The sequence below is a fragment of the Pogoniulus pusillus genome, chromosome 42 (genome assembly GCF_015220805.1).
Source record: "Pogoniulus pusillus isolate bPogPus1 chromosome 42, bPogPus1.pri, whole genome shotgun sequence".
Classification (NCBI taxonomy): domain Eukaryota; kingdom Metazoa; phylum Chordata; class Aves; order Piciformes; family Lybiidae; genus Pogoniulus; species Pogoniulus pusillus.
This window is the reverse complement of record NC_087305.1, coordinates 4,330,749-4,344,984: the sequence shown is the minus strand read 5'-3', so window position 1 is coordinate 4,344,984 and position 14,236 is coordinate 4,330,749. Positions and strand designations below refer to the sequence as shown.

The window sequence follows — 14,236 nt, the reverse complement described above, 5'->3', positions numbered from 1 at the left end:
CCCTCCTTCCCCTCTTTCCATTCCAAGTGTATTATAAACCCTTGTACAAAGGAACCAAACCCATCCTAGCTAAGAGAAAAGCAAAGCCAAAACATGCAAAGAGCCTCTTGTACAAAGCCCTCCCCCTGCCCTCTTCTTCCTCTTCTTCCCCCTGGGGCTGTTTCTCGATGATAACTTTTCTGTTTACATCATTTTTTGGGGGGGGGGGAGGTGCGGGGGGGGGGATTTGTAGCATCTTTTTCAGGGCCTTAAGGAGGGGACAAAAAACATAGGGGAGGGAGAGAGGGAGGGGGGGAGAGGGAAATGCTGCTTGGAGCCTGAGGGCAGCAAAAATGCTGCTCCTGGAAGGAGATGAAATTTCCTCTGGCTCAGCTGCGTCGTCCTTGGGGTTCTGGGGATGGAATTTTTTGCTTGGTTGCTGTTGCTTGGTTTTGATTTTTTGGTTTTGGTTTGCTTTTGGGTTTGTTTTTTTTTTTTTTACCAATTTCTACATTTTTTCATGGACTGATTCTGTAAAAAAAAAAAAAAAACAACAAAAAAAAAACAGAAAAGCAAAACAAACAAAGAAATCTTTGAGCAAATTGAATATTTTGCACAACTGTTGAGTGCCTCTGATGGAGTCTTTGTGGTTCGTGGTTTAGGCTTGAGAAGTGTGGCCAGTGCCAGCTGCAGGAGGCTCCACGCAGTCACAGAGTGCAGTGCCCTGCAGCTGGGTCATGCAGGCTGGGGGCAGAGTGGGCTGAGAGCAGCCCTGAAGGAAGAGGCTTGGGGGTGCTGGGTGCTGAGCAGCTCCCCAGCAGCCAGCAGTGCCCTCCTGCAGCCCTGAAGGAACTAGACTTAGAATGATAGAACCAAGCAGGTTGGCAGAGAGCTCCAAGCTCACCCAGCCCAGCCTGGCACCCAGCCCTGCCCAACCAACCAGCCCATGGCACTCAGTGCCCCAGACAGCCTTGGCTGCAACACCTCCAGCCATGGGCACTGCACCACCTCCCTGGGCAGCCCATTCCAGTGCCAATCACTCTCTCTGACAACAACTTCCTCCTCACCTCCAGCCTCAACCTGCCCTGACACAGCTTCAGCCTCTGGCCCCTTCTGCTGGCCCTGCCTGCCTGGCAGCAGAGCCCAACCCCACCTGGCTACAGCCTCCCTGCAGGCAGCTGCAGGCAGCAATCAGCTCTGCCCTGAGCCTCCTCTGCTGCAGGCTGCACCCCCCCAGCTCCCTCAGCCTCTCCTCACAGGGCTGTGCTCCAGGCCCCTCCCCAGCCTTGCTGCCCTGCTCTGGGCACCTTCCAGCACCTCAACATCTCTCTGCAATGGAGCAGCCCAGAACTGGACACAGCACTGCAGGGGTGGCCTGAGCAGTGCTGAGCACAGGGGCAGAAGCAGCTCCCTTGTCCTGCTGCCCACACTGCTCCTCAGCCAGCCCAGGATGCCATTGGCTCTGCTGCCCCCCTGGGCACTGCTGCCTCCTCTGCAGCTCCTCTCTGCCAGCACCCCCAGGGCCCTCTCTGCCTGCCTGCTCTCAGCCTGTAGCAGTGCTGGGGGTTATTGTGGCCTCCCACCAGGGCAGGCTGGAGTTGGATGCCCCTCGGGTGCCCGCGGGCAGGGTCCGGGTCGGGGTCCGCAGGCGCCGACACTGCGCACGTGGCGGCTGCCGCAGGGGCTGCTGGGAGCAGCAGCTCCTCCAGCGACTACAACTCCCAGCAGCCTCGGCGCCCTTCCCCACGTGGTGTGGGCGAACCAATCAGAAGCGAGCGGCCGCCGTTCCGGGGGCGGAGCTCCGGGCGCGGCGGGTCCGGGCAGGGTCCGGGGGGCGCTCAGGTACCGGGGAGGGGATTGGGGGTGGCGGAAGGGAACCGGGTGTGGGTCCGCGGGACAGGCGGGGACATCACAGAGGGAGGGAAGCGGCGGGGCGAGAATGGCGGCGGGGTGCGACGTCACGGCGGTGACGTCAGCGCGGCGCAGCGGGGAGGGGGCGAGCCCGGGGCAGGGGGCGGAGGGGGAGAGGCTTGAGGCTGCCCGGGGAGGGCTCGGGGGCTGCGTGAGAGGTGACCGGGATGGGGGGGAGGGGGGTGAGGCCCCGCGGGGCCTTCCGGTCTCCCGCGGGGTTCGTCCGGGCAGCCGCCGGAGTGGGACCGAGCGCCCCGAGGTGTGCCCCGCGGTGTGCCCCGCGGTGTGCCTCTCGGTGTGCCCCGAGGTGTGCCCCGCGGTGTGCCCCGCGGTGTGCCTCTCGGTGTGCCCCGCGGTGTGCCCCTCGCTGTGCCCCTCGCTGTGCCCCTCGCTGTGCCCCTCGCTGTGCCCCTCGGTGTGCTCCCTCGGTGTCCCCCCTCGGTGTGCCCCGCGGTGTGCCCCTCGGTGTGCCCCGCGGTGTGCCCCGCGGTGTGCCCCGCGGTGTGCCCCCTCGGTGTGCCCCGCGCTGTGCCCCCTCGGTGTGCCCCCTCGGTGTGCCCCCTCGGTGTGCCCCGCGGTGTGCCCCTCGCTGTGCCCCTCGCTGTGCCCCGCGATATGCCTCTCGGTGTCCCCCTCGGTGTCCCCCTCGGTGTGCCCCGCGGTGTGCCCCTTGCTGTGCCCCTCGCTGTGCCCCTCGGTGTGCCCCGCGGTGTGCCCCGCGCTGTGCCGGGGGCGCCTGAAGGACGGGCTCCGGCTGGAGGGTGCTGGACGGGCTGGGTCCGTGTGAGCCTCATGTCCGCAAGAGGGCCCGGGACAGCCCCGGTACCGGTCAGGGGTCCGGGTGAAAGGCTGGAGCACAGCCCTGGGAGGAGAGGCTGAGGGAGCTGGGGGGGTGCAGCCTGCAGCAGAGGAGGCTCAGAGCAGAGCTGATTGCTGCCTGCAGCTGCCTGCAGGGAGGCTGTAGCCAGGTGGGGTTGGGCTCTGCTGCCAGGCAGGCAGGGCCAGCAGAAGGGGCCAGAGGCTGAAGCTGTGTCAGGGCAGGTTGAGGCTGGAGGTGAGGAGGAAGCTCCTGGCAGAGAGAGTGATTGGCACTGGAATGGGCTGCCCAGGGAGGTGGTGCAGTGCCCATGGCTGGAGGTGTTGCAGCCAAGCCTGGCTGGGGCACTGAGTGCCATGGTCTGGTTGGTTGGGCAGGGCTGGGTGCCAGGCTGGGCTGGCTGAGCCTGGAGCTCTCTGCCACCCTGCCTGGTTCTGTGCCTCAGTGAGAGGCTCTCAGAGCCTCACTGCCAGAGGCTCCTCGGAGCTCCTCTGAAGTCTCCTTCTCGCTCCTCAGCTGCCAGCCCCAGTGCAGGACCTCAGCTCTGTGCTGCCCACACAGGCCTGTGCCTGCTGCCCTGGGCAGTGCTGTCCCTCAGGTCGGCTCTGGCAGCTGCCCCCCATGTCCCCCCCGCCCCAACTTCAGTGCCTTTAAAGCTCTTTAACCCCCAGGGCTTGGGCCCAGAGGGTGCAGCTGCCAAAAGCTCCCTGGTTTGGCCTCGCTTTTCCTCCTGAAACTGGGAGCTGGCAGGGGATGGGTACCAGGGTAGAAGTGCCAGGGTCTGGGGTGTCCACGATGGAACTGTTGGAGCAGGGCCAGAGGAGGTCCTGGCAGGGCTCTGCTGTGATGCCAGGCTGGCAGGGCTCTGCTATGATGCCAGGCTGGCAGAGCCGAGCTTGGGCAGCCTGGGCAAGGCTCCAGGGAGACCTCTTGGTGGCCTTGCAGAGCTTAAAGAGGCTGAGCAGAAAGCTGGGGGCAGAGTTTTGAGCAGGCCCTGTCGGGACAGGCCAGAGGGGGATGGTTTGAACCCCAAAAGGCAGATCCAGACCGGAGAGGAGGGAGAAATGTTTGGCACTGAGAGCCTTGGCCCAGGCTGCCCGGAGGCAGCAGCTGCCCTGTGCCTGGCACCGCTTGGGGTGCAGTAAGCATCCTGCTCTGCTTGGGGCTGTCACTACTGCCTGCAGCAGGGTTGGGAGTTGCCCTGGGTGACCTCTCTGAATCTCCCTTCACCCCAAACCAGCCTGGCATCCTCTGCTGTGCCAATGCCAACCCCCTTGGCACGCTCTGCCCCGTGCCCAGCTCGCCCTGCGCCCATCCCTCGCTGCCTTCTCCCCCCGCAGGTCTGCCAGAGCATGGAGCCAGCCTCGCTGAGGACCAAAGTCCCTTCCTTCCTCTCTGACCTGGGCAAGGCCACGCTGAGGGGCATCCGGAAGTGCCCTCGCTGTGGCACCTACAATGGCACCCGGGGGCTGAGCTGCAAGAACAAGACCTGCGGCACCGTCTTCCGCCACGGCAGCCGCAAGCAGCCCCCCGTGGACGCCGTCAAGATCATCACAGGCAGCCCCCTGCAGGTCTACTCGGTCAGGCAGAGGGACAGAGGTGCCGAGCAGAGAGGCTTCGTGGAGCTGGGGCTGTCAGAAACCACCATCCAGACGGTGGAGGGCACCATCATCACCCAGCTCCGCTCCGGGCGCTGCCACCTGCCCTCCTGCCTGAAGGCAGCAGCCCGAGGGGGGGTGGAGAGCCAATGCCAGCATGTCAAGCTGGCCCTCAGCTGCCAGACAGAGGCCACCCCTCTGGCCCTGAAGAGCTCAGTGCTCAGCTCCATGCAGGCATCCCCTGAGACCAAAGAGAGCCTCTGGCAGTTGGCCACGGAGCCCACGGGGCCACTGGTGCAGAGAGTCACCAAGAACGTCCTGGTGGTCAAGTGCCAGCCCAGCCAGAGGCACAGCCTGGGCTACCTCCACGCCTCCTTCGCCCGCAAGGTGGGCACCAAGTCCTTGGGGGACGCCAAGTTCTCGTGTTCCTGCCAAGCTGTGAAGGCTGGCAAAGGTGGCACGGCCCAGGAGGAGGAGGAGGAGGAGGAGGAGGAGGAGGCAGCAGCCAGGCCAGCCCCGCGCTGCATTCACTTCTTCGCCTGCCTCTGCGCCTTGGCCAGCGACGAGAGCCTGGCACAGGAGTTCTCTGACTTCCTCTCCTGGGATGCTGGAGGTAGGTTGAGGGGAGGGTGGGGGAGGCTCAGAAGGGTTTTTGGAGGGGCTGGGGTGAGGCTGATGCCTGCCTCCACCTCTTCCCTGCTGGCTCCCTGGCTCCGCTGGCGCTGCCCTGATGCCAGCTGCTCAGCTGAGCTTTGCTGTCCTGCCCCCTCCCGCTGGCAGCAGAGGGCTTGGGTGGGTGGAGGCTGAGGTCTGGGGAGTGGGAGGGGATGGAGCTAGCTCCAGCTGGGCACGGGTGGTGCCTCCCAGGGTCGCTGCTGGGATCAGTTCCCATCAGTGGGCTGGATGAGGGGATGGAGGCTCCCTCAGCCAGCCTGCAGGTGGCACAGAGCTGGCAGGCAGAGCTGAGCTGCTGGCAGGCAGAGCTGAGCTGAGCTGCTGGAGGCTTGGAGACTCCACAGAGGGTCCTGGCCAGGCTGGATCCATGGCCTGAGACCAAAGGGATGAGGTTCAACGGTGCCAAGGGCTGGGTCCTGCCCTTGGCTCACAGCAACCCCAGGAAGGCTCCAGGCTGGAGGCTGCCCCATGGCAAAGGCCCTGGGGAGTGCTGGTTGGCAGCAGCTGGTTGGCAGCCAGGGGGTGCTCAGATGGGCAAGGAGGGCAGCAGCAGCCTGGCCTGGAGCAGCAGTGGTGTGGGCAGCATGGAGCAGGGCAGGGATTGTGCCCCTGGGCTGGGCACTGGGGAGGGCAGAGACTGAGTGCTGGGGTCAGGTTTGGGCTCCACCCAGGGGGAGCTCCTGGGGAACCTCTCTCCCAGGGCAGGAATTGGTCCCCTGGGGGGGTGCCCTGCACCCCAGTAGTCACCCCTGGATCATCCTCCCCTGCCTTTAGGCACCCAAAGGTGAAACTTCCCCAAGCTGGGGAGGTAAAATCCTCCCCCACCTCCCTGTGCCCCCCTGGCTGTGCCCACCTGGAGGCCTGGGAGGGCTCTGGGGTTTCTCTGGGGGAGCTTGGAGGGTCTGGAAGGGGGAGAGGGAGATATGAGACCCCCCCCCCGGCCCCTGGCTGAGGTTCTTTGGTGGACTCAGGCCTCTTTGTCCAGGTCTGAAGGGCCTCGTGGTGCCTCCCTTGCTCAGCAGCCCCCAGGCCCCAGTAGAGGCTGGGGAGGTGACTGCAGCCAGGCCGAGGAAGAGGAGGAAGGAGGTGACAGTGCCTGGTGAGTCCCTGGGGGACAGGGAGGGTAGCACCTGAGGCCCAAAGTCATTCATCACCTGGCTGGCACTGCCACGGGAGAGACACCCACGGGCACCTGCTGAGCTCACAGCCACCTCTGGTGCCAAGGGGAGGGCTTTGAGGGGGGGCTCTGAGTGGCAGCAGAGCCTGCTGGGGGGCAGTAGTGGTGGGAAGGGGGGAGAGGGTCGGGGGGGGTGGTGAGAAGATGGAGAGGGTCGGGGGGGTGGTGAGGAGGTGGAGAGGGTCGGGGGGGTGGTGAGGAGGTGGAGAGGGTCGGGGGGGGGGTGGTGAGGAGGTGGAGAGGGTCGGGGGGGTGGTGGTGAGGGGGTAGAGAGGGTCGGGGGGGTTGGTGAGGGGGTGGAGAGGGTCGGGGGGGGTGGTGGTGAGGGGGTGGAGAGGGTCGGGGGGTGGTGGTGAGGGGGTGGAGAGGGTCAGGGGGGGTGCTGAGGGGGTGGAGAGGGTCGGGGGGGGTGCTGAGGGGGTGGAGAGAGCTGTGGGCAGAGCCCCCCAGGCCCTGTGCCCTGACTGCCTCCCACCCCCCAGGGGCCCCAGGCCCCCTCCTGGCCCAAGCCACAGCTCACAGCCAGCCCAGGAGGAGCAGCCTGAAGAAGCCATCGGTGCCCTCCCTGAAGAGACAAGGTAGGGCTCAGCTGTGCCAGGCCTTGGCACGGGGCAGGCACCACCAGAGCCCCTGTGCAGGGCACAGCCAAGCCTGCTCCAGCCGTGCCTTGGGCACCTGAATGTGGCTCTGGCTGGCTGCAGCTGTGCTGGTTGCAGTGGGGCAGTGCCAATGTCCTCCCAGGGGAGCTCTTTGGTGCAGTCCTTGGTGCCCTTGCTGGCTCTGAGCATGGCAGGGACAGTGCCAGAGCCTCCCAAGGTGGCACTTGGGCAGCCTGCTCCAGGCCTCAGCACCCTCACAACAAACAACTTTCTCCTCCTCCTCTTCACATGCAACCTCCTGGGGTCCACTCTGTGCCCTCTGCCCCTTGGCCTGGCACTGGGCACCACTCAGCAGAGCCTGGCCCCAGCCTCTTGCCCCCCACAGCTGCTTCAGCTCTTGCTCAGCACTGCTCAGATGCCCTCTGGGGCTGCTCTCCTGCAGGCTCTCAGCCCCAGGGCTCAGCCTTTGCTGCTGCCAGAGCTGCTCCAGGCCCCTCAGCATCTGCCCAGCCTGCCCTGGACTCTCTGCAGCCCTTCCCTGTCCCTCTGCCCCTGGGCAGCACAGACCTGGCCCCAGCACTGCAGCTCTGGGCAGAGCAGAGGGCACCAGACCCTCCCTTGCCCTGCTGCCCACACTCTTCTCCATGCCCCCCAGGACACCACTGGAGCCTTCTTGGCCACCAGGGCACACTGCTGGCTCCTGGGCACCTTCCTGCCCCCAGCACTGCCAGCTCCTTCTCCTTGCAGCTGCTCCCCAGCAGGTCCCTCCTCAGCTGTCCTGCTGCAGGAGGTTGTTGCTGCCCAGGGGCAGGATCCTGCCCTTGCCCTGCCTGAGCTTCCTCTCCCCCAGCTGCCAGCCTGGCAAAGGCTCATTGGATGCCAGCACAGCCTGATGCCCTGGCACCACTCTTCCAGCCTGGCATCATCAGAGAGTGGCTCAGAGTCCCCTTGCACCACCAGAGAGTAGCTCAGGGTGCCTTGGCACCACCAGAGAGTAGCTCAGGGTGCCTTGGCACCACCAGAGAGTGGTTCAGGGTCCTTTAGCTGTATCAGAGAGTGTCTCAGGGTGCCCTGGCACCACCAGAGAGTGGTTCAGGGTTCTTTAGCTGTATCAGAGAGTGGCTCAGGGTGCCCTGGCACCACCAGAGAGTGGTTCAGGGTCCTTTAGCTGTATCAGAGAGTGACTCAGAGCCCCCTGGCACCACCAGAGAGTGGTTCAGGGTCCTTTAGCTGTATCAGAGAGTGGTTCAAGGTCCCCTGGCACCACCAGAGAGTGGCTCAGGGCACCCTGGCACCACCACAGAGTGGCTCAGGAGACCCCCAGCAGATCCCTCCTCACCTTTACCGCCGCAGGAGGTTGTTGCTGCGCAGGGGCTCAGCTCCTTGCCCTGCTTTAACCTTGACTTGGTGACCCTCAGTGGGTTCTGATTTGCCTTTGCCACTCCCTTGCAGGCTGCAACCAGCTGCTGGACGAGTCCCAAGTGTCCCTTTCCTTCCAGGAGTGGCTTGCCAGTGTCACCGAGCGCATCCACCAGACCATGCACTACCAGTTCGAGGGTGAGGCTCTGGGCACCACCTCTGGGCACCTCTTCAGGTCCTTACCCAACCTCTTGCTGGCAGCCAAAGTCCATCTTCTGAAGGACCTGACCAACAGATCATTTCTTCCCCCCTCTCACACACACCCCCTCCCTGAGAGGTTCTTCTTGGCTTGGGTTCATTGGAATGGTTTAAGGTTGGAAGGGACCTCAAAGCTCAGCGAGTTCCAAACCCAGAGGTAGGGACAAGTCCTGCTCGAAGGAGGTCACTCAGGGTCTCATCCAGCCTGGTCCTCAGCACCTCCAGGGAGGTTGTGGAGCACAGAGTCACAGAATGTGATCAAAGATCACATTCTGTGACTCTGTGCTCCACAACCTCCCTGGGCAAACCTGTGCCAGGGTCTCACCACCCTCCCTTCCTAACATCCAGTTTCAATCTCCCCTCTGCCACTTCTCCCATTCCAAGCCCTTCTCAATAATCCCTCTCCAACCTTCCTGTAGCCTCCTTCAGATCCTGGAAGCTCATTCCAAGCTCTCCTGGAAGCCTTCTCCTCTCCAGGCAGTTCATACACCCCAGAGGTGCTGCTGCTTCCCCTTAGGGTTGGGACAGTCCTTGTTGGGATGAGCTTTGGGGAGGTCTTTAGAGCCCACCTCAAAGATGAGGCTCCAAACACCTCTGCAGGAGAACTTCTCTTGCCAAGCAGCAGGAGGAGACTCTTGAAGGTGTCACCTAAGACAGAGCCCCACAGCTGCATGCCCTGCAAGGTGGCCTTGGGTGACAGTGACAGCTCAGAGCCACCTTTGAGGCTCAACGACCTCAGAGGTCCTCCTTAAAGACAGTTCTGGGGTCGTTGCCTCACCCCTAGGAGACTCAGCAGGGACTGGAGGTCCCAAGGGGCTTGGTCCCCTTGCTGAGCACCTCAAGATGAGGTGGGCAAGGACAGGGCTGAAGCAGGTCCAGAGCTGATGGGAGGGCTGGGGGAGCTCCTGCAGGCTGGCACCTGGGGCTGGCACTGCTTAGAAGGAGCTGAAAGGGACACACAAGGACCACCAGGTCCAACTCTCTGCTCTTCACAGGGCACAGCAGGGTCTGGGGAGGTGGGGGGCAGGAGAGCAGGTGGCATCCTGGGCAGGCTCAGGAGCAGGGTGGCCAGCAGGAGCAGTGCAGTCCTGCCCCTGTGCTCAGCACTGCTCAGGCCACACCTTGAGTCAAGCTGCAGCACAGGAGGTTGCAGCTCAGCACCAGGGGGAACTTCTTGGCTGGAAGGGTCCCAGAGCCTGGCACAGGCTGCCCAGAGAGGTTGTGGAGTCTCCTTGTGTGGAGCCTTCCCAGGCCTGTCTGGATGTGTTCTGTGTGCCCTGAGCTGGGTTGTGTGGTCCTGCTGTGGCAGGGGGCTTGGACTGGATGAGCTCTTTGGGTCCCTTCCAACCCCTGCCATCCTCTGAGCCTGTCCAGGTCTGGGCTCCTCCACTGCAGAGAGATGCTGAGGTGCTGGAAGGTGCCCAGAGCAGGGCAGCAAGGCTGGGGAGGGGCCTGGGAGCAGGGGCTGAGGGAGCTGGGGGGGTGCAGCACTGCTTAGGAGGAGCCGAGAGGAGCTCCTAAGGGGCACCAGGTCCAACTGCCTGCACTGCACAGGGCACAGCAGGGGCTGGTGAGAGGGGAGCAGAGGTCCAGGTGCTGCCCACAGACAGCCCAGGAGGCCAAGGACCTCCAGTCAGGTGCCAGCCTCTGAGCTCAGGAAGATCCTTCTCTGGGAAGGTCCTGGGGCACTGCCTGCTGGCAAAGGTGCCAGCAGCCCCTGCCCTGCCCTGCCCTACCCTACCCTCAGCTCCTGCCTTCTCCTCCACACCCTCCAGGCAAGCCTGAGCCGTTGGTGTTCCACATCCCTCAGGCCTTCTTTGATGCCCTGCAGCAGAGGATCTCCAGTGGCAGCACCAAGAAGAGACTGCCTGACTCCACCACAGGTGAGGCACTGCCCAGGGTTGTCATTGCCGAGGGTTGGCAGCTGCACAGCCCCAGCAGAGGTGAGACACTGCTGATGTTTGGCACTGCTGATGGTTGGCACTGCCGAGGGTTGGCAGCTGCCCAGCTCCAGCAGAGGTGAGACACTGCTGATGGTTGGCACTGCCAAGGGTTGGCAGCTGCCCAGCTCCAGCAGAGGTGAGACACTGCTGATGGTTGGCACTGCCAAGGGTTGGCAGCTGCCCAGCCCCAGCAGAGGTGAGACACTGCCGAGGGTTGGCACTGCCAAGGGTTGGCAGCTGCCCAGCCCCATCACAGGTGAGACGCTGCCGGGGGTGGAGCTGATGCCAGGCAGGCTGAAGGGGAGGGAGGGCAGCGGCAGCCCCGGGCGCAGCTTTCAGCCCTGCCCGCCCCCGCAGCCTTTGTCCGCAGGGATGCGCTGCCCCTGGGCACCTTCTCCAAGTACTCCTGGCACATCACCAGCGTGCTGCAGCTGCGCCACATCTTCCACACGCCCGAGGTGAGCGATGCCCGCGGGCAGCCCCGCCCGGGCCCGGCTGTGGCACCCTGCTGCTGCTCACCGCCTGCCCCCCCCCGCTGCTTCCCTGCCCCCCCCGCTGCTTCCCTGCCCCCCCCCCCGGCTGCTTCCCTGCCTTCCCCCTCGCTGCTTCCCTGCCCCCCCCCGGCTGCTTCCCTGCCCCCCCGCGCTGCTTCCCTGCCTCTCCCCTGGCTGCTTCCCTGCCTCCCCCCCGCTGCTTCCCTGCCCCCCCGCGCTGCTTCCCTGCCTCTCCCCTGGCTGCTTCCCTGCCTCTCCCCTGGCTGCTTCCCTCTCTTCCCACCTTCGTGCTCACCTCCCCTCTCCCCCTTGGCGCTCCCTTCCTCCTTGATGCTTCCCTCCCTCCCTCCCTCCCTCCTCCCCTTGGCGCTCCCCTCCCTCCCCCTCGATGCTTCCTTCCCTCCCTCCCTTCCTCCTTCCCCCCTCGCTGCTTCCTTCCCCCTCTCTCCCCTCGCTGCTTCCTTCCCTCTCTCTCCCCTCGCTGCTTCCTTCTCCCTCTCTCCCCTCGCTGCTTCCTTCCCCCTCTCTCCTCTCGCTGCTTCCTTCCCTCTCTCTCCCCTCGCTGCTTCCTTCTCCCTCCCTCCCCTCGCTGCTTCCTTCCCTCTCCCTCCCCTCGCTGCTTCCTTCCCTCTCTCTCCCCTCGCTGCTTCCTTCCCTCTCTCTCCCCTCGCTGCTTCCTTCCCTCTCCCTCCCCTCGCTGCTTCCTTCCCTCTCTCTCCCCTCGCTGCTTCCTTCCCCCTCCCTCCCCTCGCTGCTTCCTTCCCTCTCTCTCCCCTCGCTGCTTCCTTCCCTCTCTCTCCCCTCGCTGCTTCCTTCTCCCTCCCTCCCCTCGCTGCTTCCTTCTCCCTCTCTCTCCCCTCGCTGCTTCCTTCCCCCTCCCTCCCCTTCGCTGCTTCCTTCCCCCTCTCTCCCCTCGCTGCTTCCTTCTCCCTCCCTCCCCTCGCTGCTTCCTTCTCCCTCTCTCTCCCCTCGCTGCTTCCTTCTCCCTCCCTCCCCTCGCTGCTTCCTTCCCTCTCTCTCCCCTCGCTGCTTCCTTCCCCCTCCCTCCCCTTCGCTGCTTCCTTCCCCCTCTCTCCCCTCGCTGCTTCCTTCCCTCTCTCTCCCCTCGCTGCTTCCTTCTCCCTCCCTCCCCTCGCTGCTTCCTTCTCCCTCCCTCCCCTCGCTGCTTCCTTCCCCCTCTCTCCCCTCCATGCTTCCTTCCCCCTCTCTCCCCTCGCTGCTTCCTTCCCTCTCTCTCCCCTCGCTGCTTCCTTCTCCCTCCCTCCCCTCGCTGCTTCCTTCCCCCTCTCTCCCCTCGCTGCTTCCTTCTCCCTCTCTCCCCTCCATGCTTCCTTCCCCCTCTCTCCCCTCGCTGCTTCCTTCTGCCCTCCCCCTCGGCGCTTCCCTCCCTCCCTCTCTCCCTCCCCCCCTCGCCCCCCTGTGCCCGCAGCTGCCCCTGGAGGTCACTCGCAGCTTCATCCAGAACCGAGATGGCTCCTTCGAGCTGTTCAGGTGCCCGCGGGTGGAGGTGGAGACCATCGCCGAGGCTTACGCCCCCCCCCTGGAGAAGCAGCCCCCGATCCGCCCCCTGGAGCTCAAAACCTTCCTCAAAGTGGGTGAGTGGGAGGAGTTCCTGGGGGGGGACATCAGCTCCACACCCCCCCTGCCCCCCCTCAGCTCCTGCTGTGCCTCAGGGCATGCAGGAAACCTCAACACCCCCCCCCAAAAAAGCCCCCCCAGAGCCCTGCATCAGCTGCAGAGTTAAGGGGGGGTCCACAGCTACCTTCTGCCATCCTCTGCCTGGGACTGGAGGGGGGGTCTCAGCCAGAAGAGCCCCCACTAACACGAGGACCCCCCCACACACACACTAGCAAAGGGCTCCTCTTGCTTCTACCCACAGGGGGTTGGAACCATAAGGACCCCCCCCGAGAGCCCCACCCAGGGAGGGTCCCCAAAGCCTTCCCTTAGACCCCTCCCAAGGGACACTCAAGAAAGGATTTTGAGGGGGGGGGGCACAGAAAAGGACTTAGGGACCCAAAGAATGGATTGGGGGGGGGGGGACAGAAAAGGGCACAGGGACATCAGGGATGGACTGAGGGGGGGGGCACAGGGCAGGGACACCCAAGAAGGAGTTGGGGTTGGGGGGGGACACAGGATAGGGACACTGAAGAAGGGATTTAGGGGGGACACAAAAGGGCACAGGGACATCAGGATTGGACTGGGGGGGACACAAAAGGGCACAGGGACACCAAGAAGGGATTTGGGGGGGACACAAAAGGGCACAGGGACACCAAGAAGGGATTTGGGGGGGACACACAAAAGGGCACAGGGACACCAAGAAGGGATTTGGGGGGGACACACAAAAGGGCACAGGGACACCAAGAAGGGATTTGGGGGGGGGACACCCAGGGACACCAAGCATGGACTGGGGGGGGCAACAGGACAGGACCACCCAAGAAGGGACTGGGGGGGACACGAAATGACACAGAGACACCAGCATGGGCTGGGGACACCCAGGATAGGATTGGGGGGGGCACAGAGCCACCAAGCAGGGCTTGTGTGGGACACACCCAAGCAGGTATTGGGGGGGGGGGGTGTGGGGGGGGCCCAGCAGGACACAGTCCCCCCCCCCCCAAAAAGGGACTGGGGAGAGCTGAGGGCAGGTAACTGGGCCAGGGCTGGGCAGGCAGGAGCTGAGGAGGGGCACAGGGGGGACCCCCCCAGTACCTGGGTGGTGTGGGTGTGGAGGGGCCACGGAAGGTGCCCCCCCAATGTGGCCGTGCCCCTCCCGCCCCCCCCAGGCCACACCTCCCCCGCGCAGAAGGAGCCAACCCCCTTCATCATCGAGTGGATCCCAAACATCCTGCCCCAGGCTGGCATCGGGGAGCTGCGCCTCAAGTTCCAGTACGGGCACCATGGCACCCCCCAGCCCGGGGCACAGCCCCGCCCTGCCCCCCACGCCGACCCCCCCCCGCTGGAGCTCAGCCCCCTCACCTCCATCACCTTCCCCTGAGCCCCTCCCCGCCCCCACAAACCAGCCCCCCCCCTCCCCAGGCTGAGACCCCCCCCAAATAAAGCTGGAGCTGCCTGGGTGCTCTCAGCCTCCCTGGCACCTGGGCACGGCCTGGGGGGGGGGGCTGCACTCTGGGGGCACCCCCACAGGAAGAGGCTGCCAGTGATTGGGGGGGGGGGAGGGAGGGAGGCTCTCACTTTTGGGGGGCTCCCAATGGTGGGGGGCTCCAGGGGGAGGGGATAAAGGGGGAGAGGAAGGGGAGGAACATCAAAGAGGGCATCAAAGGGACCTTGGGGAGACCAAGGAGGAGCTTGGGGAGACTCCAGGAGGGGAGGGGAGAGGCTGGGGAGGGCCTCATGGGGCAGGAGACTCCATAGGGAGGTCAGGAGGAGGAAGGGAGGGGGAGGAAGGTGAGAGGGACCTGGAGGAAGGCA

At 64.7% G+C, this 14,236-nt stretch overlaps 1 protein-coding gene across 1 annotated transcript; it reads left to right on the top strand.

The window, feature by feature from the left end:
- Positions 1-3,346: 3,346 nt before the first annotated feature.
- C42H2orf42 (chromosome 42 C2orf42 homolog) lies at positions 3,347-13,889 on the top strand. Its single transcript, XM_064175563.1, has 8 exons — positions 3,347-4,918; positions 5,966-6,103; positions 6,649-6,735; positions 8,209-8,313; positions 10,149-10,256; positions 10,674-10,774; positions 12,240-12,405; positions 13,591-13,889. The coding sequence occupies exons 1-8, from the start codon at positions 3,970-3,972 to the stop codon at positions 13,800-13,802; spliced, it is 1,866 nt and encodes a 621-aa protein (XP_064031633.1). The 5' UTR covers positions 3,347-3,969; the 3' UTR covers positions 13,803-13,889.
- Positions 13,890-14,236: the final 347 nt, after the last annotated feature.

Coding starts and splice junctions, on each gene's coding strand:
- C42H2orf42 (XM_064175563.1), top strand. CDS start 3,970: ATGCCAACCCCCTTGGCACGCTCTGCCCCGTGCCCAGCTCGCCCTGCG. Junction 6,736..8,208: donor GCCCTCCCTGAAGAGACAAG/GTAGGGCTCAGC, acceptor ACTCCCTTGCAG/GCTGCAACCAGCTGCTGGAC. Junction 12,406..13,590: donor CAAAACCTTCCTCAAAGTGG/GTGAGTGGGAGG, acceptor CGCCCCCCCCAG/GCCACACCTCCCCCGCGCAG.